Consider the following 12,623-nt stretch of genomic DNA (forward strand, 5'->3'; position numbering starts at 1 on the left):
CAGCTTTAAATAATGTAAGAATGGTGTAATTTTCTGTCCACATGTAAATAAAATAAAATAAAGAATTATCAATTATACAAATACAGATGTTGGATGTTGAAATGGTAAACGCTATTTGCTGTTTTCAATACAGGGAGTCCTTGACTTATATCAGAGTTCCTTTCCTTCAGATCGACATAAGTCAATTTTCACAGTAAGTTGGAACAGCGAAAATGTAAACAAAGCCATTAAGTGCATCATGATATCCATCAATTCTTCGGAAAAGCCATGTTCTGAGCGTTCTATTATATCTAATTTCACCTCCATGGAAATGGTTTTCCTTTTCCTCAAAGCACTGCCATCAGAAGAGTCTGATTTATGCTTGAGAGTCACAATGAAGGGCAAAAATTTAGCGAATGTAGCACAATCCAAGGTGGTGGACAACCAGAGAATGGGAACAAAACCGTCTTATAGCACCATGTGACGACGTATTTGTTCGCTCCACCCGCCAACTAGCTCCACGTAGCCAGTTCTGAAGCCGTGATAAAACCGTATACGTCAAAAACCGAGGCTCCACCGTGACCAGTTCTGGAACTGTGATAGAACCGTGTACGTGACAAACCGAGGCTCCACCGTGACCAGTTCTGGAACTGTGATAAACCGTGTACGTGACAAACCGAGGATCCACCGTGACCAGTTCTGAAGCCGTGACAAAACCGTGTACGTGACAAACCGAGGATCCACCGTGACCAGTTCTGAAGCCGTGACAAAACCGTGTACGTGACAAACCGAGGATCACCGTGACCAGTTCTGAAGCCGTGACAAAACCGTGTACGTCACAAACCGAGGATCCACCGTGACCAGTTCTGAAGCCGTGACAAAACCGTGTACGTGACAAACCGAGGATCCACCGTGACCAGTTCTGAAGCCGTGACAAAACCGTGTACGTGACAAACCGAGGATCCACCGTGACCAGTTTCTGAAGCCGTGATAAAACCGTGTACGTGACAAACCGAGGATCCACCGTGACCAGTTCTGAAGCCGTGATAAAACTGTGTACGTGACAAACCGAGGCTCCACCGTGACCAGTTCTGAAGCCGTGATAAAACCGTGTACGTGACAAACCGAGGATCCACCGTGACCAGTTCTGAAGCCGTGATAAAACCGTGTACGTGACAAACCGAGGATCCACCGTGACCAGTTCTGAAGCCGTGATAAAACCGTGTACGTGACAAACCGAGGATCCACCGTGACCAGTTCTGAAGCCGTGATAAAACCGTGTACGTGACAAACCGAGGATCCACCGTGACCAGTTCTGAAGCCGTGATAAAACCGTGTACGTGACAAACCGAGGCTCCACCGTGACCAGTTCTGAAGCCGTGATAAAACCGTGTACGTGACAAACCGAGGCTCCACCGTGACCAGTTCTGAAGCCGTGATAAAACCGTGTACGTGACAAACCGAGGCTCCACCGTGACCAGTTCTGAAGCCGTGATAAAACCGTGTATGTCACAAACCGAGGATCCACCGTGACCAGTTCTGAAACAGTGATAAAACCGTGTACGTGACAAACCGAGGCTCCACTGTGACCAGTTCCGATGTAGCGCTGAAACACCGTAGGCCGAGGACGTCGTAACCGAGGACCCCCTGTAAGAGGGATTTTTCCTGTAAAATATCTGTAAAGTAATTGGATTTTCAGCTGACTTACATGCAGAAAAATTAATTGGAATTTTGTGGTCAAACATTGAAAAAGAACACATTTTGATTGCTAAAAATACAGATTTTTGGTGTAGGTGTTATGCACAATTTTAGGGCACATTTTTTTTTAATGGTAAAACTTATTTGCCATTTAGCAGTACATAATGTACTGCATTGCTACTATTATTATTGTTGTTGTTATTATTATGTGTAAGAATGAATTTACATGTGAAAAAAGATTTCTGATGTAGAGTGTCGACCTATTTTTACGGTCAACATGTAAATGAATTTATTTATTTTTGTGATTTACTAAATATTATCTGCACTTCAACAAAACAGAAAAACCTCTAAAATAACAGTATAAATATTATTTATACATATTATTATTGATATAAATATTCTATATAAGGAAGCCTAAACAAAAAATGTATGTAATTATTTTCCAGATATGTACAGTTATAGAAAAAAATTATATATACTGTATATATGAACTGTAATTTGGCAAAACTGAGAAATATCTACATAACAGTTTAAATAATTTACAATTTAACAGCCTGTAATAAAATAAAATAAAAAATAATTAAAGAATGAAATTATTATTGTAAAAAACAGATTTCTGATGTTTTCTTTCTGTGATTTTACTAGATATTGTTTTCACGTCAGCAAAACAGAAAAATTTGTAAAAATGTTAATTTCTTTTTAAATGACAGATTTATACCGTCTAAACTTTTTGCTACTTTTCTAAATTAATCATATTTTTTTCTTTTTAGGAATCCATCAACAGACATTATCTGCATTAAAATAAAATGTGAAGCAGGAATCTCAGCATCCAGATTTTGTATTTTTTTTATTATTTTGGTGTCTCCTCCATGAAAATTCGGGCTCATCCTGGCGCCGCGACTGACACCGACTTCTGATGATGTGCGAGTTAAATAAATAAAAATCATTTCTCCATGGTAATTTTCGTCAAACCTGCCAAACGCAGCCTAAATATTTGACATGGAAGGAGAGAAGATCAGTGAGCAGTGAGATCAAAGGAAGTGGGTTGTGTGTGTCGGTGATGGTTGTGTGCGAGCCGTGATGAAACGTACTCGGCAGTGTGATATTTTCAACACCAGCGAATTCCGCTCCGGCTCCTCCACACATGGGAGTAATCTAAACTCAAAGCAGCGTCGCTCGGGTGTGTGTTGGTCTGCAGCCACCAGCGACTATTCTTCATATTCCTGTCACCTACTCTTCCTCCTCTTCTTCTTCTTCTTCGGCTCTCATCTTCCTCTGTCTCCTACGACAACAACAACAACAACAACAACAACACACACAACGGTGCAGACACACACTCGCCGACACACAAAACGATTGTATTTGTCTTTATCAGTCCCTCCATTTTCCTCGCCCCTCCTTGTGTTCGCTCTCCTCCGTTCAATATTTCATGCCGTTGAGAGCGTATCTATTCTGAGCTCCCTCTCTCTCTCTCTCTCTTTTTCTCTATATTCTCCTCCCTCTCTTCCTCCAGTCTTCTTCTTAAAAAAACCCTTTTTCTACACATCACTCTTGCTGTCCTCTCCCTCTTTCTGCACCTCTATAAATCTCCCTCTCCCACTCGCTCTCTCTATATCTCATTGCACTCCTAATGTTCTGTGCCCCATCTAACTTTTTCTCCTCCACCCTTTCATTTCCTCCTCCTTCTTCTTCTTCTTTTCTTTTTTCCCCTCCTTCCCCAGTTTGCGTGACTGTTCAGAAGTATCGGCTCCTCTTCCTCCTTTCCCTTTAACCCCTCGCTCCTTCCTCGTTTCCCCCTTGGATTCCCCTCCAACCAAAACACAGAGAAAGCCCTGTTCTCTCTTTTTGCACCTCTCTCTCTCTTTTTTTTTTTTTTGCATCCCACCTCCCTCCTCACCACCACAACCAATCTTAGTGGCACCTCTCCTCCCTCCTCCTCCTCTTCTTCTTCTCTTCTCCTTCCTGTACTCCTCCTCCTCCTCCTTCCTCGTCGCTCTTAGCCTCGTACCAGTGTTGTTTTAGGCACAGCGGTGAAAGGTAAACAGAGAAATTGAAAATTCGTGTCAGTCAGTCGAGTGAGAGCGAGGACAGGGGAGGTGGTGGTGGGGAGGTGGGTGAGGAGGCGAGAGGGTGAGGCGGGGAAGGGGGGGAGTGTCAGTACAATTTACTAACACAACAGTGAACAGCGAAGCAGGCCAAGAAAGCCGAGCGAGCAGGAAGGCGAAGCTAGAAAAGAGACTCCCGGTGCAGGAATGCATCAGAATGTACATAAAAGTGCACAGAAAAAACACACATGCGTTGGTTTTGTCGAAGTGAATATCTAATTATCGGCGCTTTGAGAAAGCTCCGATTAGATTTCAGGGGAAAAGAAAAGGAAGCCGTTGACAGATGTGCCGTTGGCCGACTCCGGGTTGAAAATGTCATAAGAGCCTCGGCGTCCGTCAGCCCCGAGGTCATTTCTCATCATGGCCCCCAATACAAAAGTAATCCAATAGCACTGCAAGCCCCACGCCTTGGAAAGCCGGGCGATTAGAACCGACAGGGGCGTTTGCTCAAACAGAACGTGTCGGCGTCCGTTTCGAGGAAACCGAATGGAAAAGCGAGAAATCGAATTTTTTGTTATTCAAAACAGCAGCCGAACCCTCAAAAGCGCCTCGATGCCGGATGCTGTCTCTGCTTCAAAATGTGGCCCTACAGTATATTTACAGCCAACCTTTGTAGCCTCTGCACAGTCAATCATCCAGGCTGGGATTTAAAGAACGCAACACGACAAAAAAAATCACGTCTAACCATGCAGCTGGCCTCTATCACCAAAAACACCCTTCCAATACGACTAAACTGCATTTTTCTGCTGGATTATGATGGTAATTTATTACAAATGTCTGTCAAATGTCTTTCAGCCAACCACTCATATCGGTCATTCCAAAACTAGACAACATTTGGGCTTCAAAATGTTTGAAAAATAGACCTTCTCTTTTACAGTTTTCTGCTCCATATTCATCAATAATAGCTACCATGAAGAGCTTGATTGGCTCAGCTTACACATCAATGGTAGCATTTTTATTCCATGTTTTATTTGTTGTTTGCTAACCCTACTCTAATCACAGTAACAGGGCTGCTAATCCATGCTAATGTGATCTTTTTCTCAGGAGTAGAAGCTCGATATTTAGCTAGCTGGAATGTAAAGAGTGCAATACATCAAAAACATTCACGTCTAACCATGCAGCAGGCCTGTATGACCAAAAATGCCCTTCCAATACGACTAATCTGCATTTTCTGCTGGATTATTCAGGAAATTTATCAGAAATATTTTTCAAATGTCGCTCCTTTTAAGTCAGCCAATCGTATATTAGCATGGGTGGGACTCTGATAACCTAGAAAACGGAAGAAAGAGTCAAAGCACAAAGGTTATTTTGGTGCCTAAATTTAACTGACGTGCAGTTATCTGTGTGAAAGAGTCAACTAAAGTGAGATATTTTCCTAAATTGAACCAAACCGTGAGTGAAAAGGAAATGTCAGTCTAAGAATAATGGCTTATGCAAACTGTGTTGCACCATCAAACTTTCCTGTTTTACCTTTCAGTGGGAAAATTAGTTTCTTTCAAAACATAAATGAGATTGCACTTTAGTTGTGTAGGAAGTGATGTTCGGCAGACAGGTCGCCGTGCAGATTGTAGTTTTCCTATTTGCTTGATTTATGACGCTCACAGGATTCAAAGATTCCATTTAAAATAGTCAAAAACAACATGTCTTTCCAGAAGCAGTGTCCCTGTTAAGTTTTCAGCACAGTACGCACGTTTATTTCCTGCTGGTTTTTGGCCTTTATGCTAAGATTAGCTAACCGGCTGCTGGTTCTAACTTGATATCAATCTTCATATGTAACTCACTGCAAGAAAGCTAACAATGCTAATTCAAGATATGCACTTTTTTCCCCAATTATCCTGACAGCATTGAACACATCTGCTTCATGTCTACATGAGCTCTCTCCTCATTTTTCTGTAAAAATCATGCTATAGTAAAGCAGCATTTTAACACAAGTCTGAACTGCATGCACACAGTGTACTTCCAGTTATCCTACAAATAATGCATATTAAATTTGTCTCCACCTGTACTGGGTAAAAAGATCAGCCTTGATTATAACTACTGAATATTTATTCATTTGTAGGATTTTAGTCCTTTAAATGCCAGTGCTAATATCATATATTTATGTCAAAAAATACTGTTTTCCATGTAATACATGCAAAGAATTTTAAATAAAAACACACTCAAGACCTTAAAGACAATAATGTCTGCATCAGTAAAGATTATTTTCTACATTTCAGCACCAATTTGGTCCAACAACATTACAAGGTGCAAAACAGCCTTCTTATTGCTTTGCTCCACAATTTCACATCCATTACAAACTGAAATGTGCATAAAAATACAACTTTACTAGCCTAGCTGCGCTAGCCCCATGTTTCTGAAGGCACAAGGGTCTAGGGCCGCTCGACAGGGAGGGAGGCGGGCTAAAAGGTTGTCTTTCAAATCACTCTACAGCAATTGGGTAGGTATACAACCAATCAGTGCAACGAATAGGCTGACGTAGTTCCTAGAGCACCGGCGGATTGTGGCTAAGTCCCATTAGCTTCCCAACCAGCGGAGCCAACTGGTATATTAGGATTTGCCATATCCCGTCGGCATAAGTCCAAATACGTCTTTCTTCTCAATGAAACACTTCAGTGCTGTCCTTTGTTTATCTTTCAAGTTGAATTTTAGCTTCAAATCTTTAAGGGCTGTGGCCAAAGTCGAGTCGAAAGATAACTGTTTATTGTGCGCCGTTTGTTTCTGTCAGAATCGTCGCGCCTCTGTCGTCACTTAGTTACGCCCGCCTTCTGACTCTACACTTCATGGTGATTGGTCCGGCCAGTTTTAGGAGAATCCAACCTCGAGCCTTATGGAGGTAACTAGACCCACCCTGGCAGGGAATTAAATTCGTTGCCGTGGGTTGTCTAGCGCGGCTAGGCTACAACTTTACCACAACGAAGTGAAAGTCTGTAACAGGTGAGATTAATAAAACTGCCCCAGTAATAATGTAATCCAGGTCTTGAAGTTTAGTATGTTGCTTCCAGCTGTTTTGGAGTATTTCCTTTGAGTTGATTAAATCCCAGCTGCACCAGACAGCAGCAGCAGAAACTTCATTAATTACTTAGAATTATAAATGATCCCTGACATGGAGACAGGATGGATCAGGATCTAACAGGAGCTGATATTTAGTTTGTTGCTTCCAGTTGTTTAGGAGTGTTTCCTCTGAGTTCCTACAGCATCACAGAGAGAGAATAAACTTTATTAATTACCTATAGTTAGAAATAATCCCTGACATGGAGACAGGATGGATCAGGATCTAACAGCAGGTCACACTGTGGACTTTCATTCATCTCAGCTGTGGGTAAATTGATCATTTTCAGAGCTCCGTCATAGAATATTTTACTTTTACTGTTTGTAAAGAAGCAGTTAAATTATCATCACACATGGACAGAATTTTCAGCATTTCAGAAACCATAATTAAACTAGACAGCTTTTAAAATGATTGCTTACTGAAATGACCAAAATCCTCCTTGAACTTATGCTTTATTCTGTTGAATTCGAGGGCAGAAGGAGTGAATGCGAGTCTAGATATGCTCTGTTTACCTGCAGGACTGTGATGCTCCATGACTCAGTGTAGCGATAAAAACATCGGACAGAAGCGAGGAAGGAGAATTAAAGGAGGAGTGCTCATTAAAACATTGCATGCCTGATCTGGCAGAGAGGCTGAGAGAGAGTTTAGACCACCAGAGACGAAGCCAGCATGAAGACTGAGGCGAAACGGCAGAAAGCAGCTAGCATCGGACTGCACGGTGCATGAGAAAGTTTTCAGTGGAAACCGGAGAAGAAGGAGGAGAGAGGAGGATTAAATGGACAGCTCATGAGAGAGGTGGAAGGACTGGAGAAGACAGAGGGATTCCCCGATGGCGTCTCATCTCTCCCTCTTTCTTGCTCTCCTTCTCCCCATTTCCCTCCTTTTTTCTCCCAATAAATCATTCTGACTTCTCCTTAACCAACTCATTCCCAGCAGGCGGCAAGAAAACTGTAACAATCCTTCTCCTATCTGCGATTTCTCTCTCCTCCCTGAGTCTGGCCTGCCTTTTTTCTCCTGCATAGCTTTAGATGAACAGCTTGAACAGAGGAGGTGACAGAGTTACTGGACAATTTAAATCAAACCAGGTTGATTTAGTACATTTTAAAACAGCTTAGGTTGACCAAAATGCAGTATATCGTATATTTAGACACATTTTCAATCAAATTAGGCTGCTAATAACTTTTAAATAGCAATTTCTTGGCCCTAAATATGTATTTTACTCTTGAAAATGACAGCAAATACCGGAAAAATACAGATCATGTTGGTATTTACAGTCAGAAACATATTTTAAAAAATGCCTATCTGCATAGGTCAAAATGCAGATGTTTCATGTGGATATCATTTACAAATTTAATTATGCTGCTAATGACATGAAAAAAAATATTTTAGCCCTAACTAGAGTGTTTTTTCTCTTTACAATAACGGCAAATAAATGAAGAATAATAAGCACTTGGGCGCATTTAATTATGGTATTTGCTGTTATTTTAAAGAAAAAAGTACATAGCTAGGGATAAAGAAAAAAGTATTTAATTGCTAAATTATATTCACATGAAACATCTGGATTTTTACAGATACATTTCTCTATTTTTTAAAATATTAGTTGACTGTCAAATTGTGTAATTTTACCTGAAAATAACAATTTGGGTTCTTGTATGGTAAAATTATACAGTTTTAGTCAAAAAATTGGAAAATACCTATCTTTATCTGTGAAAATACAATTTTCTTTAATGAATGTCATTTATGAATGTAGTTATGCAGCTAATAATATTAAAATAATATATTAATATATATATATATGTATATATATGCCATAAGCAAATAATTTGATAGAATGCTTGATGGTTTTACTTGAATGCATCAGATGCAAACTGCCATGCAAGCAAAAAACAACAAAATTGGTTGGAACAAACCCTAAGTATGCTCATTCCCTGGATCATTAATATCCAGTCATTTCCCCTTTATAACGGAGCCTGTTATATTGCTCTAAATATGGCTGCCATGCAGGTCTCCTGAGGCATGCTAGTCTGCTTCCTGGGACCAGTGGTTGCTCTTTGTGGTCAAAAGCACCCATGACCTTGTATTTTCTACCACTTCCACATTTAGGCGCTCTCAGGATGGATAGACTTGACGTGGGAATGAACATGGAGGTCCGTTCAGGGTCTTCATCTGGTGATCCAAGCCACCCACTCTGAACCTTAACCTCAGTGTGGTGCAGCAGCTTCACCCTGGTTCCCCTCAGTACACCTCCAGGTCCTCCTTGCCTCCTCCACTTCTTGTACTAAGCTTAAATCATTCTTTCATCCTAATTTATTGTCATTTTTGTGTGTAAATGTGCTTATTTGTGTGTGTTTTCATCACTGTGTTCATCATAAAATGGCTAAATTCAAATTATGATGGTTTTTATTGAAAATAGGTCACTAAAAATGATGAGAAATGACCGATTTACACCGAAATAAAACATTTTGAGTGATACATTTTCTGCTTTATTGCACAGCCTCAACAGCAAATTGCTCTAATCAAGACAAATCACTACAATCTTACGGCTCACAGATGACAAAAATGCACAGTTTGCATACTCTAACAATATGCAAATCTTATATTTCTGCATATTAATGAGGACTGCACACGATAACAGAGTAGCTTACAGTGTGTGTGGATGCAAGCAGAGGAAAGCTGTTCACACAGAATATAGTGTGTGCATGAATCTGTGGACGTTTCCAATAAAAATGCAAAAGTGTGCATGTGTTGGGGGGGCTGGTGGTGGATAAAACAGGCTGCAGAGGGGGGATTCAGAGGCTTCTACTTTTACACCATCCGTGGAGGTCGAATACTTGACAAAAAAAAAAAAAGGAAAAAAACTTGAAGTCGCAGTGATGCTTGATGTGCTGCTGCAACTCGGCCACAATATTGGAGGAATGCGCTTTTGTCGCTCGCAGGGGGTGGAGTTAGAAAGTGAACGAGCGCTGCCTACCAAACGGAGAGAGGAGAAGGAGGCGAGAAAGACAGAGCCGAGCAGAGAGAGAGGAGAGGAGAGAGACGGCTGGCCAGGCTGCTCAACCAGCGCACGATGGTGGTGGTCGGAGCAGAGTCCTGAACGAGACACGAAGCTGTGAATTGTTTGTAGCGATTCCAAAACCAAAAAAAAGGAAAAAGCGCAGGAGAAACTGGGCGTGCTTTGCATCTGGGATCCTTTAATTGGAAAGGAAAAGAAAGAAGAAACAAGAGCAGTTTTTTTTTTTTTTGCTTAAAAAAGAGGCGAGGAGTTGCTTTTTTGGGGGCTAATATCTGTTGTTTTAACTCTTTCCTCTGCGCGCCGGACTGTTTTTACGCACGACGCTTGGAGCCACCACACCACCGACCTCCAGCACTCCTCCGGCGGGCTCAGAGGCAGCGGTTCCCGGTGAGGAGGGAGAGGAGCAGGCGGTCATAAAGGAGGGGAGGCACGGACCGTAAAGCCCCCCCCTTGTTTGAAGCCCCTGGATTTGTTGGGGAGGGAGGAAGGAGGAGGTTCGCAGTGTCTGGTTTACTGTGGAGAGGGGGGGGGGAGGTGTGAGGGGGCCACAATAGACTTTTCCAACACTTATTAACTACATCCAGTTTCTTTGTGCGGGCTTTTGTGTGCATGCGTGAAGCTTTTGTTTTCTCTCGTCAGGCTTTCTGCTGGGATGTTGGAGTCGCGCCGCTTGGAGGGCTGAAGGCACCGAGAGAGTGGCCCGGAGAGACCGAAGGGGACGGAGGCCGAGACGGGAGCCGGGAGCATGGCTCTGGCAGTGCTGTCTCTCTGGGTGCTAACGAGTCTCACCTGGGCCAATCAGCTCCAGGTGTCCGCCAACAGGCACTCCGTTTACTGGAACAGCTCCAACATACAGTAAGAACAACACTTCTGCTCGTGTTTCCTCCTGATTTCTCGCTGCTCTGAGCTCTGCTTGCATGAGATTTGTATCTTTTCCACTCAGAACTACCTGAGCAGGCCCCTCTCTGTGTGGTACAAAGCTGTGTTTCCAACACCTTCTGTTACACAAGACATCTTGTACCCTCAGCTGAGCGTGTTGTCAGAGCAGGGAGATGTGATTCCTCCTCCTCCTCCTCTTCTTCTTTTCCTGTCTTTCCTCTCTGTCTTCTCCTCTATCTGGTTCAATTAGGAGCACTTCTTCATCCTGACCCCATTGTGTTGTGGCAGTGTCACTATTCAATCTCTCCTCCTCGCTCCCTCTCCAACTTGCTCTCCTCCTCCTATCCCTCCCTAACCCCCTTTTTCTTGTTTACACTCAGTCCGTTGGCCTTTTTGTTATCCTCCTAATCCTTCGCTCCTCTCGCCCCTATCTCGATTCAAGTGCGGGTGGAAAAAAAAAAGCTTTTTCTCTCCCTTCTGCTCTCTCCTTCTTCTTGAAAGCTGCCTTTTTAATACTGTCCTCTTGAGTCCATGGATTCTGCTGCTGGATTCCTTCAGAATGTAGCGTCAGTGTGCAGAAACACACACACTCCGAGGCTTATCTTTCTCTGGGCTCGATGCACAGTGAAAATCTTCACGTGTTGCAGCGGCTCGTAGTTCCATATGTTCTAATCTGTGTGTCAGAGATCCACATTTCCAGTTATTAATGTATGTTTTCTCGATAAGGTCACAAAATGTGTCAGCGGTCAATGTGCATCTCCCACCTTCTCCATGCTGTGTGAGGGATGTTTCAGGTACCTGCTGTGTTTTCACCACTTCGGCTGAATTTACTGAGCTCCCGGGACGATAAACAGCCAGTTCCTTCTCATGACTGGTGCTTATTAAAGGCATAAACAATACGAAAATCTGAGCACGAACGAGGCGACGATAACTCTAAGGCCGGCGATTTGAGTTTACAGCAGGAAATAAAAACTACGAGGGGCAAAGCGAATTTACGCCCTCGCGATGGAATTACTGCACATAAAGCGGAAAAACAGAAGCGGAAACAATATTAGTTTTCCCTGAAATTCTTCTTCAGAGGAGCTAATGCGAGACTGCTCAATTTCTAGACTCCGGCTCTGTAGAATTCTTCTAATGAATGCTAATGAAATTCCACCTTTGGTTTACGAGGCAGAAGTAGATTTTGGTAAAGTGCAGCTTCGAGGCATGAAGACGTGAACCCTCCGGACCAGTCAGTCGGCTCGGCGTTAACCTTGGTGAAAAATGTGCACTTTCGGAATCCGTCAGCTGATTTATGATTTTTTTTTTTCCTCCAGAGTTGTTTTTTCTCCGCAGAGCAGTTGTGGAAGCAGCGTAACCTTTAACCCGAGTAACCGCAGAGCCCAGCAGTCTCTCTTCTGTCTCTGCACGTTCGCTGCCAATACTGCTTTCATCCCAGTGGCAGAATATTCTCAGCCCCTGCAGTGTGTGTGTCTTTTATAAAAGACTGTGGTTAATTAAAGAACACACTGCATCTCAGTGGACCTGCCTCATCCCTGATCTTCCCATCTCTCTCTCTCTCTTTCTTCCTCTTCCTGGCTGCACACGGTGACAGTGCATGAGAACTTTTTCAATTCAGCCTACTTTTAGCGAATTAGGAGACAAAGGATGAGGCAGAATTACCTGTCTAATCTACCCTTTCACCGCCGCAGATCTCACTCCCAGCATCCAGCGCCGCGTAGCCGTCGGCGCTCGCTCGGCACTCCCTGGAGTTTCTCCCCAACTTGCAGTGCAGCGTGGAGGTTTAGCAGGCCAATAATAAGCTGTAGTACGGCTGTCAGTTTGAGTGGTAAACACATTGTAAAGCCCCGGGACCCTGCAGTTCGTCAACCAGCTCCTGACCCCCCGAGCCACTCATCAA

At 42.9% G+C, this 12,623-nt stretch overlaps 1 protein-coding gene across 2 annotated transcripts in view; it reads left to right on the forward strand.

The window, feature by feature from the left end:
- Window positions 1–9,717: 9,717 nt before the first annotated feature.
- The window catches only part of efna3b (ephrin-A3b), a 119,532-nt gene continuing 116,626 nt past the window's right edge, over window positions 9,718–12,623 (forward strand). The window contains exons 1-2 of one of the 2 annotated variants that reach the window (XM_051956330.1): window positions 9,718–10,231; window positions 10,484–10,699. In XM_051956330.1, the coding sequence (XP_051812290.1) occupies window positions 10,590–10,699 (110 nt within the window). In that variant the 5' untranslated portion in view covers window positions 9,718–10,231; window positions 10,484–10,589. Of the gene's footprint in view, window positions 10,339–10,483; window positions 10,700–12,623 lie in introns of both variants that reach the window. The other variant, XM_051956331.1, reaches the window with a different exon arrangement.

Source organism: Acanthochromis polyacanthus, chromosome 12 (assembly GCF_021347895.1).
Source record: "Acanthochromis polyacanthus isolate Apoly-LR-REF ecotype Palm Island chromosome 12, KAUST_Apoly_ChrSc, whole genome shotgun sequence".
Taxonomy (NCBI): Eukaryota; Metazoa; Chordata; class Actinopteri; family Pomacentridae; genus Acanthochromis; species Acanthochromis polyacanthus.